General features: G+C 44.6%; 1 protein-coding gene across 3 annotated transcripts in view; it reads right to left on the bottom strand.

Annotated features, from left to right (window-relative positions):
- Positions 1-6,251: 6,251 nt before the first annotated feature.
- Positions 6,252-21,663, bottom strand: part of Akr1a1 (aldo-keto reductase family 1 member A1) — a 28,944-nt gene continuing 13,532 nt past the window's right edge. The window contains exons 1-10 of one of the 3 annotated variants that reach the window (XM_042271664.2): positions 17,824-18,133; positions 11,749-11,835; positions 10,145-10,264; positions 9,693-9,844; positions 8,694-8,889; positions 8,228-8,427; positions 7,783-7,855; positions 7,570-7,656; positions 6,980-7,097; positions 6,252-6,402 (exon numbers count right to left, since the gene is read on the bottom strand). In XM_042271664.2, coding sequence (XP_042127598.1) covers positions 6,990-7,097; positions 7,570-7,656; positions 7,783-7,855; positions 8,228-8,427; positions 8,694-8,889; positions 9,693-9,844; positions 10,145-10,264; positions 11,749-11,832 — 1,020 coding nt within the window. In that variant the 5' untranslated portion in view covers positions 11,833-11,835; positions 17,824-18,133 and the 3' untranslated portion in view covers positions 6,252-6,402; positions 6,980-6,989. Of the gene's footprint in view, positions 6,403-6,979; positions 7,098-7,569; positions 7,657-7,782; positions 7,856-8,227; positions 8,428-8,693; positions 8,890-9,692; positions 9,845-10,144; positions 10,265-11,748; positions 11,836-17,823; positions 18,134-21,663 lie in introns of those variants that run through there. The other 2 variants (XM_076564814.1, XM_006986567.4) reach the window with 2 other exon arrangements.

Consider the following 21,663-nt stretch of genomic DNA (forward strand, 5'->3'; position numbering starts at 1 on the left):
CCACCCCCTTGAGTGGCCTTCATCTCACACCTCACCCACATTCCAAAACTGAGATGTTGAGACGGATCCCTGTACTTAAAATACTTTAAACTTTTTAGCTATCTTACTTATTTCTTTCATATTTATGAAAGAGGCAGGGGCTCACATATATCCCTGGCTGACCTCTTTCTTACATATCGGTCTGCCTCTTTCACCAAAGTGCTGGGATTACAGGTGAGCAGCCAGGCATGGTCATGAACACCTTTAGTCTCAGCACTCCAGAGGCTGTCGGGATCTCTATGAGTTCGAGGCAGTCTGATTTATATAGTGAATTCCAGGACAACCAAAGCTACATAGTGTGATCCTGTCTCAAATATTTTAATTTTTTAAATTATGTATATGAATGTGTGTCTAAGTATGAGTTTGGATCCCCTGGAGAAAGAATTACAGGTAGTTATGAACCTCTGGATGTAGGTGCTAGAAGCCAAACTCCAGTCATCTAGAAGAGCAACAATCGTTCTAAACTGATGACCCACCTTTCTAGCGACTGATTTTCCCTTTTTTTAGTTAACTGTTAGATCATTACTTTCCTTTTTTTTAATGTTTTAATGTTAAACAATATGAAATATTTGAATCAAGAAAATTCTTTAAAACACATATTTATTATAGATACAGTATGCCTGTATGCCAGAACAGGGCACCAGATTTCATTATTGATGGTTGTGAGTCACTATGTGGTTGCTGGGAATTGAACTCAGGACCTCTGGAAGAACAGCCAGTGCTCCTAACCTCTGAGCCATCTCTCCAGCCCCTGAATCAAGAACTTTTGTTGCTATTGTTAATTTGTTTTTCAACACAGGGTTTCTCTGTGTAGCCCTGTATCTTGGAACTTGCTTTGTAGACCAGGCTGGCCTGAAACTCAGAGATCTGCCTGCCTCTGCCTCCTGAGCACTGGGATTAAAGATGTGTACTATCGTGCCTTTTGTTTCTTTTTGAGAAGGTCTCATATAGCTGGGTGATCAAAGCCTCTAACTTTACATGGCCAAGGATGATCTTGAATTCCTGTTCCTCCTGCCTTTGCCTCCCAAGCTAGAATTATACTGAGTGTCACCACACACAACTTTTCTGGGGTTTTTGAGACAGGGTCTGAAACAGCCAATATGAGATACAGAGTGAGACCCTGCCTCAAAAAGAAAAAGGAAAAAAAAAGTTAAAACAAAGTAATTAGGATGTGTTTTAAATCTTCACTGATGTGCTGACAAGAAATTGGGTTGAGCTGGGCGGTGGTGGCGCACGCCTTTAATCCCAGCACTCGGGAGGCAGAGGCAGGCAGATCTCAGTGAGTTCAAGGCCAGCCTGGGCTACAGAGTGAGTTCCAGGAAAGGTGCAAAGCTACAGAGAACCCCTCTCTCAAATGAAAGAAAGAAAGAAAGAGAGAGAGAGAGAAAGAGAGAGAGAAAGAAATTGGGTTGAGGCGCGCACCTTTAATCCCAGTATTGGGGAGGCAGAGCATCCCTATCTCTGAGAGTTTGAGCCCTGCCTGCTCTACATAACAAGTTCCAGAATGACCAGAGCTACTGTAGTAGTGAGACCTCATCTCAAAAAGAACAAAAAAGAAACAGGGGGGGGGGGCAGTGGTGGTGCATGCCTTTAATCCCAGCACTCAGGAGGCAGAGACAGGTGGATCTCTAAGTTTGTAGGCCAGCCTGGTCTACAGAGCACGTTTCCAGGACAGCCAGGATTGTTTCACAGAGAGACCCTGTCTTACCTACCCACCCACCCGCCCAAAAAAAAAAAAAAAGAAAAGGAAGGAAAGAAAATTGGGAGGGCTGATGAAATGGCTAATCAGGCCTGAGTACCCGAGTTCAATCCCTGGATCCCATAAGATGTCAGGGGAGAACTAAACTGTCCAGAGTTGTTCTGACCTCCACACTATCCTACCATTGAGCTCCATCTCTGCCCCCAATTTGATTTTCTAGAAATTCCTTAATGTAATAGGAAGCACTAGAAGCATTCAGATACACAACCTAGGGTGAGGGGAGGAGCTCAGTGGTAAAAGTATTGTCTGCTCAGACCCTGAGTTCAATCCCTAACACCAAAGAACCAACCAACCCTGGTGCAGTTATGAAAATGAATTAGAGAAGTCAAAAGAGGACGGAGAAAGACATGGTAGTCCACACTGTTCTAGACTCAATCTTCCCTCCTCAGCCTCCCAAGTGCTGGGTATCCAGCATGCCTGGTTTAAGATTGGTTCCTTGCTGGGTGTGGTGGTCCACACCTTTAATCCCAGCCCTTGGGAGGCAGAGGCAGGTAGATCTCTGAGTTCAAATCCAGCCTAGTCTACAGAGTGAGATCCAGGACAGGCTCCAAAGCTGCACAGAGAAACCCTGTCTTGAAAAACAAAAACAAACAAAAAGTAAGGTTGGTTCTTTCTGCTGGGAGATGGTGGCATAAGCCTTTAGTCCCAGCACTAGGGAGGCAAAGGCAGACAAAGCTCTGAGTTCAAGGCCAGCCTGGTCTACAGAGCAAGTTGCAGGACAGCCAAAAGTATACAGAAAACCCTGTCTCAAAGAAATTAAAGGGGGGGGGCGAGATGGGGAGACACGGAGAGGGCGAGTGAGAGATTGGTTCCTTCTGTGAGCTAACAGAGTTCTTTTTCAGGCCTCTTTCCTTGGTTCATAGATTGTGTTATGGTTTGGAGGCAAAATGTTCCTGTGCTGGGTAGTTCTATGTCAGTTTGTCACAAGCTAGAATCATTCGGGAAGAGGGACTCTCAATTGGGAAAATGCCTACATAAGACTTGTCTATAGCTGGGCAGTGGTGGCGAATGTCTTTGGTCCCAGCACTCTGGAGGCAGAGACAGGCAGATCTTTGTGAGTTTGAGGCCAGCCTGGTCTACAGAGCAAGTTCCAAGACAGCCAGGGCTACACAAAGAAACCATGTCTCAAAAAACAAAACCAAAAACAAACAAAAGATAATGCTTGCCTATAAGCAAGCTTGTTAGGACATTTTGTTAGTGATTGGTAGGGGCAGGTGACAGCCCACTGTGAATAGTGTACCCCTGGACAGGTGGTTCTGGCCTGTATGAAGAAGCAAGCTGAGCAAGCCAAAGGAGAAGCTAGTAAGCCACATTCCTCCATGGCCTCTGAATCATTTCCTGCTTCTAGGTTTCTGCCTTGATCTTGTCCTGACTTCCCTCAAAAACGGAGTATGACCTGAGAGTTGTAAGCTGAAATAAACCCTTTCCCTCCCAAGTTGATTTTGGTCATGGTGCATTATGACAGCAACAGACCCTAAGACAGTTCCTACAGTATTGTTTGAACACTTGGTGCCTAGCTGTTGGTGATGGTTTGGAGGATTCCGAGATCTTTAGGAAGTGGTGCCTTACTGAAGGAAGTGGGTCACTGGGGGAAGACCTTGAGGTTTATAGCCAGCTCCATTTGACGTCTGACTGGCAATTCCTAATTCTTCAGATGTAGCCAAGCTGCCTCATTTCCCCATCACCATGCCTGCCACCATGTCTTTCCTGCTGCAGTTGACTGTGTCCCCCCAAAACACCAGCAAAAATACACCCCTCCTTCTGTAAGTTACTTTCATCAGGTATTTGAGCACAGTGAAGATGAACTAGGACAGATGATGTGTGAATGACAATGGCCCCATCTGCTCATGTATTTGAATGCTTAGTTTCTAGTTGGTGGGACTCTGGGCAAGGATTTGGGGATCTGGCCTTTGTTGGAGGAGGTGTGTCACCTTTTGAGGTTTCAAAAGCCTAAACCAGGCCCAGCCTCATTCTCTCTGCCTCCAATTTGTTGAAAAGATGTAACCTCTCAGCTGCTGCTCCAGCTGTCTACAGCCATACTCCACCACGATGATCCTGGACTCGCCCTCTGAGACGGTAAGCAAGCCCCCAATCTAAAAAAGCTTTTATCGTCATAGTGTCTCTTCACAGTGACTGAGGCAGATGTATATCTTCTGTTTCTTCATGTTGCTTTGTTGCTTTCCATATGGGTCCAACTTTTTAAAATTTTATTTGCATTGGTGTTTTGCCTGCATGGATGTGTGAGAATATCAGATCTCGGAGTTACAGTTGTTAGCTGACATGTGGTTGCTGAGAATTGAACCCAGGACCTCTGGAAGAGCAGTCAGTACTCTTGACCACTGAGCCATCTCTCCAGTCGTGTCCCCCCCCCTCCCCCCCCCGCCTTCTTCCTTAAATAAAAAAGTATAGGCCCGGCAGTGAAGATGGTTCTCTCCTTCCACCCTCATGTGGGTTCTCAGGGTGGAACTCAGGATGTAGCACTCACCTTTACTCACTGAGCCATCCTTTGGAGTGTTTTATTTTAAATTATGTGTATGTATCTGGGTATGTGCATCTAAGTGTATGTGGCCACAGAGGCCAGAGGTATCAGATCCTCCTGGACCTGAAGTTACAAGTAATTGTGAGCTGCCTGATAGGGGAACTGGGAATTGAACTCTGGTCCTCTGAAAAAGCAGTATGTGAGGTTTATTTTTGTTTGGTTTTTGGTTTTTTCGAGACAGGGCTTCTCTGTAGTTTTGCACCTTTCCTGGAACTCACTCTGTAGACTAGGCTGGCCTTGAACTCACAGAGATCTGCCTGCCTCTGCCTTCCAAGTGCTGGGATTAAAGGCGTGCGCCACTGCTGCCCAGCTTCATTGAGCATCTTGACAACCTAATTTTTAAAAATTTTTTGAAGTCTACTTAGCCACAAATGACCATGAACTTCTGATCCTCCTCCCTCTACGCCCCCTAGTGCTAAGATTACAGATGTTCAACCACACACTTCATTTGGTGCTGAAGATCAAACTCAGGGGTTTCACACTTGCTAGGCAAGCATTCTACCATCTGAGCCACATTCCCAGCTCCTCAAACACCATTTAATCAATGGAGCCTTTTATCACCATGCGCCTAACATTTTGGCATCATCCTCTGCCTCCCTTCACATATCTGCACTCGTCACTTTTAGTTTCTGTCACTTTTAGTTTCTGTCTTTTTCAGACTTTTCCAATACCTTCCAATTTCAAAGTTTTTCCCTCAGCTGTCCAATTTGGAATGTTGTTCCCACTCTCACCTCCTTTAACTAATTAATCTCTATTCATCCTTAAGATCTCAGCTGATTAAATAAGTAGGCTTCTCATGATACACTTCTTCCAACCATAATTAAACTAATTATACAATTACTTAAAGTCTGTCAAGTAGACTACAGGGACCTGCATATCTTAGTTATACTATATCCCCAGGGACTAGCACTATGCTTAATCCATATGCACTTATAAATTTAGTTAATGAAGAAAAGTGTTTTAACTTGGAGGCACCACATGGATAGAATTTAGAGACCATCTGAGTCACCAAATCTTTCCTAAAAAATCTATTAGTGACCTCTGATGGAATGATAAGCTTGTCTTAGATGACAAGCTTTGGACCTGATACCTGCTTCCTTTAGATAGCCTATGCACACTCACTATAGTACCCAAGAAAAAAAAGCCCACCCTCACCTTTCATAATTCTGTAAGCTGAGATCCCTAAACATCTAATATATTTGTTTTTTTTTTTTTTTTTATTATGTATACAGTGTTCTGCCTGCATGTATGCCTGCAGGCCAGAAGAGGGTGCCAGAAATTATTAGAGATGGTTGTAAACCATCATGTGGTTGCCGGGAATTGAACTCAGGACCTACTAGAAGAACAGCCAGTGCTCTTAACCTCTGAGCCATCTCTCCAGCCCCCCCTTATTTATTTTTTTTAAAGATTTATTTATTATGTACACAGAAGAGGGTGCCAGATCTCATTACAGATCGTTGTGAGCCACCATGTGGGTGCTGGGAATTGAACTCAAGACCTCTGGAAGAGCAGTGCTCTTAACCTCTCCAGCCCCGGTTCTTATTCTTAAATTTAGGCACTGACTAGGGCAGGAATGATATTAAAAAAAAAAAAAAAAAAAAATTCAAGTTTTGCCTTTTAAACCCCAATAAGAACCAGTATATCAATTGGAAGATGACAAACTTTTGGCATTTTTGTAGAGTGCTAGGGAAGCATGTAGAACTTCTATAAATAAATAAGTGAATGAATGAAATGAATGAACGAACAGTAAAAAGCCACTAGATGGCACTACCTGAATTCAGCTGTAAACAGGTCACTCCAAAGCCAATAAAGTTAAGGGCAAGTTCCAGGCAGCAATCCTGAATCTGTGTGCTATCCCTGAGGACAACTTCCCTCCCAAGCCTAACAGAACAAGTCAGTCAAGCAAACAGAGCAGACATTCCAATGGCTTTATTTTTTCTCAGGTGTAGCAGGCAACACTTAGCAGGAGAGCTGAAAGGGAAGCTGAGAAACTATAGCCTCAGTAGGGGTCATTAAAGGGATACAGAGGGTGTCCGGCATCTCTGGGGACCCTCTTCCCATCCACCTGAAAAGAGACAAACAGAAGAATCCATTAGCAAGCACTGACACTCCAAAGAACCGCAGCGTCACCCCCAATTCTTCTGAAGAGTTTTACCTATCTCAGCACTATGGTAGCTAATATTAGTAGGACCCAAAGCTCAGTTAATGTTACAGCAACAGTGATTCCAGCATCAAACCCACAGCCTGGTACATGGTCGGCCTTACCCTTAAGCCTTCATAGTCTGAAATGGAACAATGTGCCTAGAATCTGTTTACTTCCTTATACAAAGCAGACTTCAACAAGGTTGAGAATGTATTATGAGCTCCTCTTTCTTTTTTATTTATTTTTATTTTATTGGTGTTTTAACTATATGTATGTCTGTAAGACAGTGTTAGGCCCTGGCATTACAGACATAGTTGTGAGCTGCCATGTAGGTGCTGGAAATTGAACCTGGGTCCTCTGGAAGATGAGCCAGTGCTCTTAACCACTGAGCCATCTCTCCAGCCCCCTGAGCTCCTCTTATTATTTAACTGGAGAAATTAAATAGGTGACAAGATAATCAAGAAGCAGGACTAAGACTCACAGGTTATGTACATTATACCTGAGTCATACTAATTTTCCCCAACTTCAAGAGAATGAGACCATTGGAGCAAAGCTTGGTGTAGCCCAGCACTTGGTAGGCTGAGGCAAGAGAATGGAGAATGGAGTTTAAAATCTGCCTAAAAGGAAAAAGAGGGAAACAGAAAGGCAAAGGGAAAGAAAGAGAAATCAGATAGGAGAAATGTCAGGAGTTCAAAGCCAGCCCGAGATACACGGTGAGTTCCACAAAAGCATCAACGAGAGTGTAAGTCCCTGTTGGGGGTGGGGAGGGGAGAGCAGGCATGATGGCGCACACCTTTAATCTCAGCATTCAGGAGGCAGAGGCAAGCAAACCTCTATGAGTGCCAGGCCAGTTAAGGCAAAATAGTGAGACTCTGTCTCAAAAGAAAAAAATTAAAAAGAGGGAAGGAAGGCAGGCAGAAGACAGGGAAGGAGGAAGCACAGAGAAGAAACAAGCTCTGCATCCTGGACAGCAATCCCACCAACCTTCTGTCCCTTCTCCAGCCAGCCAGCCTGAGGCCGTACCTGAGCCAACACACCCCAAACCTCCTCTTCCCTGTCCCCTGCTTCTGAAGGGTTACACATCTTTACCGTAATCATGGGCACAATATACCGCCAATTTTTGTTCAGAGCATCTAATTGCTTCATCTCCTCAGGGCTGAAGGTGAAATCAAATACCTGGGAGACAGAAAAATCAGCCTTGTGAGTGGTAGCTGGAGTCTCTCAATACTGGCTTCTTAGCAGGCAGAATCGGGGCCAGATATCTCAATAGATTAAAGAAGGCAGAACCTAATGACCAAGTACCTGAATGTTCTGAAGGATGCGAGAAGGAGTAATACTTTTGGGGATACAGATTACTTTCCGCTGAACCTGCCATCTAGGTGGGGAATGAAGATAAGGAAAATGGGTTAGTATTCAGAAACATTATTTTAATCTTCCCTAAATCCTAGACCACTTGAGCCTCATTAGAATAGGTGACATGCCTTACTATAGCCTCACTCCAGACCACATGGTAAAATCCTCAGCCTTATTCTGGCAAATTAAAAAAATAAAAATAAAATAAAATAAAAATAAAATATTCCTTGAGCTAAGGGTGGTGCACACCTTTAATCCTAGCACTCTGGAGGCAGAGGTAAGTGGATCTGTTAGTTCCTGGCCAGCCTGTCTCAAAAAAATAATTCCCTCAGTTCTTGCCTCCCAATCAAGTCTTTCCCTTACCAGAGACCTGTTCCTTAAAAATGTCCCATACCTGAGCAAGATCTGAGCTGGAGATCGGCCGTGCTTTTCAGCTAGTGCCAAGACCACTGGTTCCTCAAGCAGGACCGGCTCATCAGGATGGCGCCAGGCACGATCAGAGGAACCCAAGGGGCTGTAAGCAGTCACCTCCAAGCCTCGTGCTTGACAGTGAGCAATGAGCTCATTTTGAGCCAGGTATGGATGGCATTCCACCTGAAACAAGTAACAATGCTTCAGCATGGGGTGACCACACCCACTTACTGAACTCTGGTTATAATAGCCCTCCACTGTTGACCTCTAAGCCCACTGGTTCTCACTGGTGAGTTCATGCTCTTCCAGGACTTCAAATCCACCTTTATACAGAGAACTCCTTCAACAACACTCTGACAACTTGCCATCTCCACTACGGAGACTCTTCACCTGATGACTCATGCTCTGTACAATAACCCATTTTCCACTGATCGGTCTGTAGTGCTTACCTGCAAGACAGCTGGGCGCACAGAGGCCACACTGAGGACATCATCGATCTGCCGGCTGTTGAAGTTGGACAAGCCCAGGGCTTTCACCAGCCCCTTTGCCACCAGTGCCTCCAGAGCCTTCCAGGTCTCCTTATAGTGGGTAGAGTCATATCGGATGGTTCCATCGGCGTTCTTGGGAAAGAGATTGTCTCCCCGCCTGAGTATAACAGAACCCCCCAAGTGTCAGCAAAGAAGTCAGGCTTCTGCTCTGCCTGCTTATCCTGCTATTCTATGTGCTAAACCTTAAGACCAAGGGGTAAAGTGACAAGAATTAGGAACAGCAATGCTTTCTTATCCTTCATTACTTCTACATGGAATGCCCGTCCCTTCTCTTTTTCATAGGCCCAGAATCTTTTTTTTTTTTTTTTTTTAAATTCTTTGGTTTTTCAAGACAAGGCTTCTCTGTGTCAGCCCTCACTGTCCTCGAACTAGTTCTGTAGACCAGGCTAGCTGCAAACTCAGATCCGCCTGCCTGCGCCTCCCAGGTGCTGGGATTAAAGGCATTGGACACGACACCTGGCTGAGAGGCCCAGATTCTATCTCTAGTACAGCTATTTTCTATTTTCTCTAGTACAGCTTCCTTAATGCCATGTTCCTCAGGAGTTCTGCCCATCTTACAAGGGCGCAGTGCTAATATAAGACTTCTCAGACCCTCTGTTGAGAAACATTCACAGCCAAAACCTTGGGGGACCTACTGTAGATGAAGAGCAGCATGTTTCCTGATTGAACAATAGAGCACTGGAGACCACTCATATAAATGCAGGGTATATACTGTTATCCTTATTATATACCTAATCACCTGGCTGCAGGAAAGGCAAGGATCCCATGGTACATAGGCTCTTCTGCTTGTTGCACAGATAAATGTTCTTATCCTGTTCTGCAGCTATAAACATAATAAATTACTAACACTACCACACCCAACCCCCAGCTTCCAGAAAAAGTTGCAGGGGCAAGGCTTACTCAAAGGCGTAAGGCCAGTGTATCAAATAGAGGTCCAGATACTCCAACTGGAGATCAGCCAGGGTCTTCCGGAGGGCAGCTTCTACATCCTCAGGGTGGTGCTTAGTGTTCCACAGCTTGGATGTCACAAACAGCTCCTCTCGAGGCACGGCCTGTGACAGAGGCAGAGCCTACTGTGAGAAGAGCCCTGGGAACCCAATCTTACCTACCCACACCTATGGGAGAAGAACAGAAGTATGCCCCAGAATGTGACCCAATGCAAAATCATAAACTTAAAATATGAGGTTTTCTTTTTAATGCCATCATGTAATTCTCAAGCATGAACTTTACAGATGACAATGTCAAAAAGCTGGACATGCTGGGAGCTGATGCCAGTTTCCCTCATCCAAGACCAAGTCCCAGCTGCCACTCTAAGTTCTCTTATCCCATTTCTTTGTGTCCCCAGTTCTCACCTTGCCTGGTCCCACATTTTCCTTCAGGGCCTCCCCAATTTCAGTCTCGTTGCCATAGGCAGTAGCACAATCAATGTGGCGGTAACCTACACTAAGGGCATATTTGATGGCTGCTTTCACCTGTCAGGAGGGAAACAGAGATGTCAGTTTCACTGGTCTGAGCTGGTAAGGGAGAAGGAGAATATGAAGGTCACCCATGCAGGTCAGAGGGAGAAGATGAAAAATGATCCTAGGCTAGGGATATAGCTCAGATGGTAGACTGTTTGCCTAGCATGTATGAAGTCCTAAATTTGACCTCTAGAATAAACAGAATGTGCTGGCTTATGCCTGTAAATCGGCACTCAGGAGATAAAGGCAGAAGGATCAGAAGTTCAAGCTCGGCCGGGCGGTGGTGGCGCACACCTTTAGTCCCAGCACTCGGGAGGCAGAGCCAGGTGGATCTCTGTGAATTCAAGGCCAGCCTGGGCTACCAAGTGAGTCCCAGGAAAGGCGCAAAGCTACACAGAGAAACCCTGTCTCGAAAAACAAAAAAACAAAAAAAAAAAACCAGAAGGTCAAGCTCAAGTCTGGAGAAATGGCTCAGCAGTTGCTCTTCCAGAGGACCTGGGTGCAGTTCCCAGCATCTACAAGGTAGCACATAATCTTCTATAACTCTGGTTCAAGGAATCAGATGTAGTCTTCTGACCTCTCTGAGCACCAGGTATACATATGGTATACATACATATACAAAGGCAAAACATTCATCAACAAAACATAAAATAAATAAACCTAAAATTTAAAAAAAAAAAAAAAAAAAAAAAGTTCACCTCAAATGCCTTTAATCCCAGAACTCAGGAGGCAGAAGCAGGCAGACCTCTGTGAATTTAAGGATAGCCTGGTCTACAGAGCTAGTTCTAAGACAGCCAGGACTACACAGAGACACCTTGTCTTGAAAAACAAAACAAAATAAAATTCAATTAAAAACAAAAACTTTTCCTAACTCGCTGGGCAGTGGTGACAACACACCTTTAATTCCAGCACTGGGCGCCAGAAGCAGGCAGAGCTCTGTAAGTTCAAGGCCAGCCTGGTCTACAGAGTGAGTTCTAAGACAGCCAGGGCTGTTACACAGAGAAATCCTGTCTAAAAAAAAAAAAAAAACAAAACAAAAAAAAACAAAACAAAAAAAAAAACCCACACAAACAAACAAAAAAATTTTTCCCCTAACTCTTGTCTATAGAGTTGACCCAGTAACTACCCAAGCTTTGGACTATGCTCCCAACTCCAAAATATGCACTTGAGGAGGGCCCAATTCTCAGGAGATGTAATCACAACATGGGTTGTTAAGTAATATAGTGGGACTAAGAGTTCAGACCTGGAAACAGAGACCTCAACTCTGCCATAACACAATGTAGAGATGCTCTGCAGCCGTCAGTTCCTCCTGAGTTAGCTGGGGAAACTAAGGGCTCATGGGTGTCCCTTCTTCCCTCATCTCTTCCCACTGCCCTCACTTATCCTTACCACAAAGGTAACAGGTTACTGGAGAAAATACAGGGCACTTCTTGCAAATCCCTCCTATTCCATGACAAGAGACCCAAGTGGTCTCTCTGTTCTTCCCAATCACTCACCTGGCCAGGCTCACTCTTCCATGTCCCCAGACCAATCAGAGGCATCTTCTGTCCAGTGTGCAGGAGGACACAGGAAGCCATCATCCCCTAAAACACAGATAGAAAAAAATGGTGAGGAAGTTAGTGCTGCCTTGAGCCTCGCCATCCACTGCTGCATACACGGCTCAGGAAAGGTAGACAGGAGTGGTGGCAGATGTGGGAAGCAAACACCTCATTATAATGACTTGTGAGCAGAGACGGAGACAAGGTCCCGGAAATCAACCAAACCTAGTAGCTCCTGGACAAATACTAACCAGACCACTGGCCTGGCTGGCCTTCATACAGCAAGGCTAAAGACCAGGGTTCAAAAGCTCCAGTTCCTGACGGTGAGAGAGTAGCTCAGTGGTACACTTGTCTAGCAACACACACAAAACACAAGTCGAACACAGCATGGGAAACTGAGGTCGGAGGATCAAAAGTTCCAAGCCAGCTTGTCTCAAGAAATCAAAAACCCTTCCCAGCACTCAGAAGGCAGAAGCTGGTGGCTCTCTGTGAGTTCGAGGTGAGCCTGGTCTACACAGTGAGTTCTAGCCCGGCCAGGGATATTAAAAAACAACCAAAAACTAAACCAAAACCGAAACAAGTTCCAACAAATGCAAAGCACCAGGCAAATAAGCCAGGTCTCAGGCCGTGCAGGACAAACAAAGGCCATTATGAGATCGAGTGCCACAGCAGAGCAGGCCCAGAAAAGGATGGCTCTTCTAAGGATGACATGAGTATCCCCAGCAGGAACATTTCAAATTCAGAAATGCAAACTTTCTAACACAGAGAGACTAGACTCTATGAATCCCTCTCAGACTTGACTGACTGGCCAAGTTCAGAGGCTTGAGCCGGATCCTTTAAGCAAAATATACTACTTACCATTTTTCAGATGAGAAAATAGGATCAGAAAGGTAAACTTATTTGTCCCATACAGACAGCAAAGTAGAAAAAATTAAAGATATAAGGAAAAGCTTCAAGAGACAGGTAAACACAAATATAAAAAGTTTATCTCACTCAGTTGTGGTGGCTCATGCCTTTGATCCCAGCACTTGAAAAGCCAGCTTGTTTACGTAACAGATTTCGGGCCAACCAGAGCTAATATAGTAAGATCCTATCCCAATAAATAAATAAATTATATATATACATCCACATATATACTCATATGTATATATATCTTCCTTACAACACACACATATATGTATGTATGTATGTATATATATGTATGTGTGTGTGTGTGTATATATATATATATATATATATCATGTCCTATAGAAAAGGAAATGAATTCCACAAAACAAAGGCGTATTAATTATCGATTCTGGATTTTAAGATGTTTGGATGCAGACTAGAGATAGCTCGGTGGTTAGAAGCACTAGCTGCTTTCCTAGAGGACCCAAGGTGTACCGCCAGCACCATGGCAGCTCATACCACCTGTAATTCCGGATACTACGCCTTCTTCTGGCCTCCTCAGGCACTGCCTCCTTAGACCTGAAAGTCATATTATGGTCAAGACAAACTAGATTCAATCCTGTTTATGATCAAATCTGTTTCTCAAGGATTAGACTATGCCCCACCTGTAACTTTACCTACACATGGTTCTGTACTGCCTGCTTCAGAGAATGGTAACCAAGTCTTTGTTTCAAAAGGTTGTTATAACTACCTTGTTATGTTCTGCTTCTGTAACCCTGCCTATTTCCCTGCCAAATCCCCCATTTGGAAACCTCCTACCCCTGAGCTATAAAAACCTTATCTTCCTCACTTAAAATGCTGATCTATTGAACCCCACCTTAAGGGGAGGTAGCCTGTGTACACAAATAAATTATTAGTAAATAAATTAATCAAAAGATAAATTGATTGCTTTAATTAATTTGGCTATGACGATTTGGGTTGATGGTCTTTCACCTCTTTGGGATTAACATCTTTAAGATTAACAATAGCTCAGTGGTGGAATACTGACCTAACATGTTTGGGACCCTAGGTTCAATACCCAGTAAGTAGGGAGGAAAATGAACCAGAGGTAACAAAAAGAGAAGGGAGAGGGAATATTTACTCTAAGAGCCAATGAAGTAGAAATAACCTTTCCCCTTGATCTTATCAGTACCACAAATAGGCTCCTGGGACTGATCTACCTGCCAGTAACATCTTCATAAATATGAACTTTGTTCCCAAGTTTTGAAAGATGTATGGGAAGGCAGGTAATAATACAATTTATGAGTAAACAGACATACCAAAATTGCTTTCCTAGTTTTTTGGCTGAAAGAATTTTTATAGTTTAGCAAAACTTGAATATAAAAGCCATTCTTCCTGCTAAAACTACAACAAAACCAGTCAATCCAGGCAGCAAGCCAAACTGCCAAGTGCAATGATCTTTGTAACCACAGACTTCCTAAGGATCAAGCAAGCAGCTCTAAGGCTAAGTTCCTACAGGGCTTGATAGGAAACAATAAGGTGTTTACTTCCCCCAGGTTTCTCCCAGCGCATGAGAAGGCTCTGAAATTACAAGGGTGGAGACTGAACAAAGGCCTAGCTTATAGGGAACATGGAAGAAACCTTAATCTTGCTTCTTCATTCCTTTTGCAGGTGAAACTAAAAACCAAAGGAGTGGGGTAAAAGGCAGAAGGAACAAACAAGGATCTGTAAAGAATAAGAACTTCCGAGAAGGGAATGGAAGGGGAGAAGGGAATGGAAGGGCCACAGCAGAAGACAGAAAGTAATCTCTGCTGGCTTGTGATTTTCTAGTACTCTGCTTTAGGCACCAACAGCTTTCCACACAACGCAGTAGAGCTGCTGATGAGACAAAAAGGAAGTGTTTCCTGACTTTGAAGACCTTCCCTCTGCGTCCCACCAATGCCAGTGTCCTCTGACGTTTTCCCCATCCTCTTCGCTTTTTCCTTTGGTCAAATTTGTGTTTTCAGAAACCATGTAAAACCCTCACTTTCCCTACACCAGTTTAGCATGCTTAGTTCTTCTGGGCCTTTCTACCAGAATGATCAACAGGTGCCCGAGGGTGCAGGATAGTCGAGGATCTAGAAATGCACAAACCTGGGTTTGAATCTCAGCTCCACTATGCCAAGAGATAACTACATCTAAAGCAGTATGCACATTATCTAACTCATTCTCTTCTTTCTGTATACTCTAATTCACCAGAGACCCAAAGCCTTGGATAGCAAGTATTAAAACAAACCTGGGCCGGGTAGTGGTGGCACACACCTTTAATCCCAGCACTCAGGAGGCAGAGCCAGGTGGATCTCTGTGAGTTCGAAGGCCAGCCCTATCTACAGAGTGAGATCCCTACAGAGTGAGATCCAGGACAGGCACCAAAACTACACAGAGAAACCCTGTCTCGGAAAAAAAAAAAATTAAATTAAAAAAAATTATTCTGGTAAAACAAACCAGAAAACATGTTTACAGTATTATTCATGGAACTCTTTAAAAAGTTATCTAATGGGCAACCTGAGTTCAATTCTGAGCATCCATCCATAGTAGAAAGAACCAATGTCTGAAGTTACCCTCTGACCTCCACACCCACTCATACAGTAACAACAAAATAATGGAGCTTTTATCTTCTCCTGCACTTCTAAGAACTCTGCTTGAAAAATCATCCTAAATAGGTAATACTGGTCCAGATTTGTTCTGTTTGCTGAATTCTATTAGATCACTGAATGGCTGTGGTAGCTCCCATCTTTAATCCCAGCACTCGGAGGCAGAGGAGGTAGTTTAAGGCCAGGTTGGTCTGCAGAGTGTGTTCCAGGAGAGCCAGGGATACACTTAAAAACCCTGACTTGAAAAACAAACAAAAACATCCTGTTAGAAGCTGGACATTGGGAGGCAGAGGCATGGACTGACACAAAACAAACAAAATAAATAATAATAATAAACATACAAGCCCCAAACCTTCCAACTCTCTAAAAATATATACTTCCTGAGTCAGGTGTGATGGTGCACATGTTAGGCTAAATAAGGCAAGACACCACAAGTTCATGGTAACACTCCACTACATACTAAGACCCTGTCACAAAAAACACCAAAAGTAAATATAAAATAAATATATACAATCACTGAGACTGGAATATAAATATTTTCCATGTATTTACACTAGCCTCCACTGTCCTTGCCCTATCTATGACCACTACTATCCCTTGCCTAAACCAGCCATTACTTTTAATTTGGACTTGTTCAAAATCCAGTCATGTGACTCCTTGGCTCATAGTGTTCAGCAATTCTCCCAAGATTAAAGTCCAAACTCCTTTAAAACTGGCTGCCACAGTCCTCATTTCCACACTCTATGAACAAGCAGCACTTGACTGCGGGTCTCTGCACATTTACTTTCCCCAAACTTCACACCTGCCTAGCTAATTGTTACTTACCACTGAGTTAGCACTTGGAATTTCTGGTTCCTCCCTGAAACTTTTTTCTTCTTCTTTATTTATTTATTTGTTTGTTTGTTTATTTGTTTATTTCCGAGACAGGGTTTCTCTGTGTAGCTTTGGTGCCTGTCCTGGAACTCACTCTGTAGACCAGGCTGGCCTCGAACTCACAGAGACCAGTCTGCCTCTGCCTCTCCAGTGCTGGGATTAAGATTCTGGGCTGGAGGTGTAGTTCAGCTGGTAAAGTGCTCTTCCCGGGGTTTGACTCCCCCAGCACTTCATAAAACCCAGACAGTGACAAACTCCTACAATTCCAGCACTCAGAAGGTTGGAGGCAGGAAGACGAGAGAATTCAACATCAACCTTGGCTACATATCACAAGTTCAAGGCAAGACTAAGATACAAGAGACCCTGTCTCTGCAGTTGGAGAGATGGCTCAGTTGTTTAAGTCTTGTTTCTCCCACAGAGCACCTGGGTTTGATTCCCAGAACCCACATACCGGCTGACAATCACCCATAACTCTAGTTCCAGAGGATCCGTTGCCTTCTGACCTCCACGGGCACCAGGCACCCACACGGTGCACATGCATACATGCAAACAAAACATTAATCGGCATAAAATAAATAAATCTTTAGAAAACATTCTTAAGAGACTATGTCTGAAAAAAATACATATAAATAATAATCAATCCCACCGGACCAGAAAGGATCATACTAAAATCAAACCTGTATTACAGATTAAAAAATGGAACCTTGGAGAAGTAACAGGCCTAATCAGAACCTAGGGAGGTCCTACAGTCCTGATTATGGAGTCTAAATGGTAAAGTCCATAAATAGTAGGCTCGATGAAGTGAAGGTTCGGGTATTTTCACTTTAAAAGAGCTCGGTGGCAACAGGATATCTACATAACATGTCCGAGTTTTCTCAACCCAAGGCGACGGCTTGATCAAGCTAATTTCTCGCTCCCACTTCCGCCACTTCCTAGAAACATCCCAGAAGCCCCCATTAGGAAAGGCAGAGGCAGAGGCCCTAGAAATGTCGTGCAGATGAGAAAACAGAGCTGGCAACTAAAATTTACAAAGCACTTGATATAAACCAGGCACATTCAAAGGTTTATCCCAGTTCTCGCTATAGCACCCATGTCCTGCTCATTCCAGCTCTAAGGAAACAGAGGTCGAGAGACACACAGGTTATCTGGGAACAAACAGAATAGGCGGAAGAGCTCAAATCGGAAACTAAATCACATCCGTCTAAATGCCGACGCTCCCTGCTCAATCTCGGGCCGACCCCGGCTTCTTCCTCGGGGGGAAAAAAAAATGGGCTAGCCACATCCGTCTAAATGACGACGCTCCCTGAGCCTCGGGCCGACCCCGACTTCTTCCTCAGGGGAAAAAAAAAATGGGCCAGCCACATCCGTCTAAATGACGACGCTCCCTGCTCAACCTCGGGCCGACCCCGGCTTCTTCCTCAGGGGAAAAAAAAAAAATGGGCCAGCCACATCCGTCTAAATGACGACGCTCCCTGAGCCTCGGGCCGACCCCGACTTGTTCCTCAGGGGAAAAAAAAATGGGCTAGCCAGCCACATCCGCCTAAATGACGACGCTCCCTGCCCAACCTCGGGCCGACCCCGGCTTCTTCCTCAGGAAAAAAATTTTTTAAAAAGAAGGCCAGTAGTAGGAAGAACTCACCTTGGCAGTGAGCGCAGGCTGCGGAGAAGACAATGTGGGCAGAATTGAGCTCTGCACTCCAGTACTGGGCCGACAGGCCCGGGCTTAAGTCCGGCGGGGACGAAACCCCACCCCAGGGAGGAGCGAGGGCCCCGCTTCCAGAATCACGCGCGGGACGGACTAGTCCCCCGCTGTCCTGTGAAGACGAACCGCCCGTAGAAGCCAGACCAGGGACTTTGCACATCCCTCCCCTGGGAACCTCAAACTCCACAGCAAGCTTCGAGAAGGGTCGGGGGTCCGCAAACTGCGCGTGCGCACAGGCTACGTGGACAGTCATGCGCGGCTGGCCGCACCTCCAACCATCCCACAGTGCACCGCGCAAGCACCTCTCTAGGCATAGATTCCTGTACTTCCTGGAGAATGAGATCCTCCTCTATGATACCTAGTGGGTCCTTCTAGCCACCTATCCTTTCTCTAAAGTGGTGGGCTGGTTCTCAGAACCCGAGCAGTGGAAATCTGGGCTCTGCAGACCCCCTTCTAGAAAGTTACAGATCTCTCAGTGGCACTGTGCTAAAGACTTCATAAATATGGCCAGGGGGTGTAGCAAAATTACTACAGTGCTTGCTTAACATAAAGATCTGGGTTCGAAATCCCAGCCCTGCATAAAACCGGTTTTGAAGCCGGGCGGTGGTGGCGCATGCCTTTAATGACTGCATTTGGGAAGCAGAGCCAGGCGGATCTCTGTGAGTTCCTGGCAGCCTGGTCTACAGAGTGAGATCCAGGACAGGCACCAAAACTGTACAGAGAAACCCTGTCTCGGGGGAAAAAAAAAAGGGTTATGATGCCAGCACTCGGGAGGTGGAGGCAAGGAGGATCAGAAGTTCCAAGTTGCAGAGGATGTAGTTCAATTGATAGAGCTCTTGCCTATTAATGCCCTTGGCTCAAACCTCAGTCCTACATGGTGGCTGTACTTTCATCTGAGCCCCCAGGATGTGAGGGCAGGAAGAGTAGGAGTTCAAGGCCATCCTCTCCTACCTACAGAATGAATTTGAGGCCAGCCTGGGATACATGAGACCCTTGTTTATGAATGAATGAATGAATGAATGAATGAATAATAAAATGATAAAATAAAAATAAAAAAAATCTTGGAATGCAAAGAAGCCATCCTCTCCTACAGTAGGGGAATGAAGGTGAGCAGAATCAGAAGCTTCAAAGTTTCTTGCCTCCTACATAGTGAGTTTGAGGCCAGCCTGGGATTCATGATCCCCTATCTAAAAGGAAAAATTTGGAGCTGTCGAAATGGCCGAGGGGTACAAGGAGGGTGAGAACACTTTTTCAGAAAACTCAAGTTCAGTTCCCAGCTCTCATGTCAGGAGGCTTACAACTATTTGTAACTCCAGCTCTAGGAAATTTAACGCCTTTTTCTGGCCTCTATGAGCACCTACATACAGGTGACACACATAGATAAAAAAAAATCATAAATAGAATTTAATTGAATCATCATGATATACAATTCTAGGCATTTTTTTTTTCTTAGAGGTTGGTTTATATCTGTTTGGGGCTTTGTTGTTTTTGAGACAGGGTCTCACTATGAGGCTCTGGCTGTCCTGGAACTCACGATGTAGACCAGCCTGGCCTCCAAATCATGGAGCTCTGCCTAGCTCTGCCTCCTAAATGCTGAGATTAAAGACATGCACCAGATCTTTTTCTTTTCTGTTTAAAAATATTATGTTATTGGGGCTGGAAAGATGGCTCAGTGGTTAAGAGCACTGCCTGCTCTTCCAGTGGACCTGGGTTCAATTCTTAGCACCCACATAGCAATTCTCAACTGTCTGTAACTCAAAGATCTGACACCCTCAAACAGATATACATGCAGGCAAAACACCAATGCACATAAAATAAAAAATAAATAAACAATTATGTAGGGCATGGTGGTGCACACCTTTAATCCCAGTGCTTGGGAGACAGAGGCAGGCAGATCTCTGGGTTTGAGGCCAGGCTGGTCTACTGAGTGAGTTACAGGATGGCCAGGATTATACAGAGAAAACTGTCTCAAAAAATTAATTTTATGTGTATAGTGTGTGTGCCTTAGTATATGTCTGTGTACCACATCCATGCAAGAGCCTGAGGAGGTCAAAAGTGACTTAGACCAACAGGTCATTCTTCAGGGATGAGAAGATAAGGAGAAAGATGAATTTGGGATGGGAGGTCTTGCACAAGCTATTCCAAGCAAGCATATTAGGAAGTGCAGCATCTTAAATACTAATTCCAGGGGAGAAATGGGACAGAGTCAGCAGAAATTATCACACAATGGTAGTAAGTCAGAGGGAAGCTAATCAAACAGTGTTGCATAAGGGGAACACAGGGTATCTCAAGAACATTGCAGACCAAGCTCACAAAACCCTCAGACTGATAACCATAGCCCCACATGGTGGGAAGAGTTGCGTTCTCAGGATCTGAAGCTTCAGCTCCCCCAAGGCCCTGGCTTCAGGCCATTACTTGCCTTGCCAAGCATGTTCCTGGTTTTCAGAAGAGCTATGTTCCTTCTCCATACATCAGGGCCTCAGGAAAAGCCTCCGTCAATCGGGCCCTCAACAAGAAGAGTGTCAGATCCCCTAGAACTGGGTTAGTGAGGGTTGTGAGCTGTCATTTGGGTGCTGGGAACTGAATCCTGGTCCTCTGCAAGAGAAGCAAGTGTCTTCTTAATTGCTAAGAAGTCTCTCCAACTCTCCCACTGCCCTTTTTGAGACAGTTTCATGTAACCCAGACCCCAGATGGGCCTGAAACTCCCCTCACATATCTGAGACTGGCCTTGAACTCCTGATCTTCCTGCCCCTACCTCCTGAAAGCATAGTCTTAGGATTACAGAGGTGAGACAGTATGCCTGATTTAATACCCTTCACACACACACACACACACACACACACACACACACACACATACACACACACACACACACACACACACACACACACCCCTTAACCCCATCATTTAGGAGGTTAAGGCAAGAAGTTCAATATCAAGTTTAAGAGCAGCTTGGGCTAAGTAGTGAGTTCCAGACCAGCCAGACTACAAAGGGAAACTCTATAATTCTGCCTCAAAAAAGGTATGGTGGCATATATCTGACAATGCTGGGAAGAGAGTTTCGTAAGTTTAAGGTTAGCCTTGACTACATTAGCCTTGCAGAGAGAGGGGAGCTGGCTATGTTGCCCAGGCTAGCCTGCAATACCTGTGTTTAAGCAAACCTGCTTTAACCTCCCTGGTTTGAGACTACAGGCATGTGCCACCAACCCTTGGTTATTTTATTGTTTTTTTTTTCAAAATTTTTCTTATTTTATGTGCAAAGGTGTTTGCCTGTATGTGTGTCTATGTACCAAAGGTATGGCTGGTGCCCAGAGAAAACAGAAGAGCGTATCAGATCCTCTGGAACTGGAGTTATAGATGATTGTGAGCTGTCATATGACTTGGGAATCAAATCCAGGTCCTCTGGAAGAGCAGCCAGTGGTCTTAACTACTAAGCTCTTAAGCATTATCTTTCCAGCCCTTATTTTATTTCCTATAAGTCTTTTTATAGTGTGATATAGCATAGGTACAGAAATGTACAAATCCATGGTGGTTTTTTTTTCAATGCAACCACAATCTGGATAAGGTACAAATGTCACCAGCATATCAGATACTTGCAAAGGGAGATATTCGTGATGCATTTTACAAATTAGACTGAAAGAGATTAAAACAATTTATAATCTGTCCTAGATTGTATAGCTAGCCTGGCGGTGGCGGCGGCGGCGGTGGTGGTGGTGGTGGTGGTGGTGGTACATGCCTTTAATCCCAGCACTCAGGAGGCAGAGATAGGTGAATCTC

The sequence above is a fragment of the Peromyscus maniculatus genome, chromosome 2, assembly GCF_049852395.1.
Source record: "Peromyscus maniculatus bairdii isolate BWxNUB_F1_BW_parent chromosome 2, HU_Pman_BW_mat_3.1, whole genome shotgun sequence".
Lineage (NCBI taxonomy): Eukaryota > Metazoa > Chordata > Mammalia > Rodentia > Cricetidae > Peromyscus > Peromyscus maniculatus.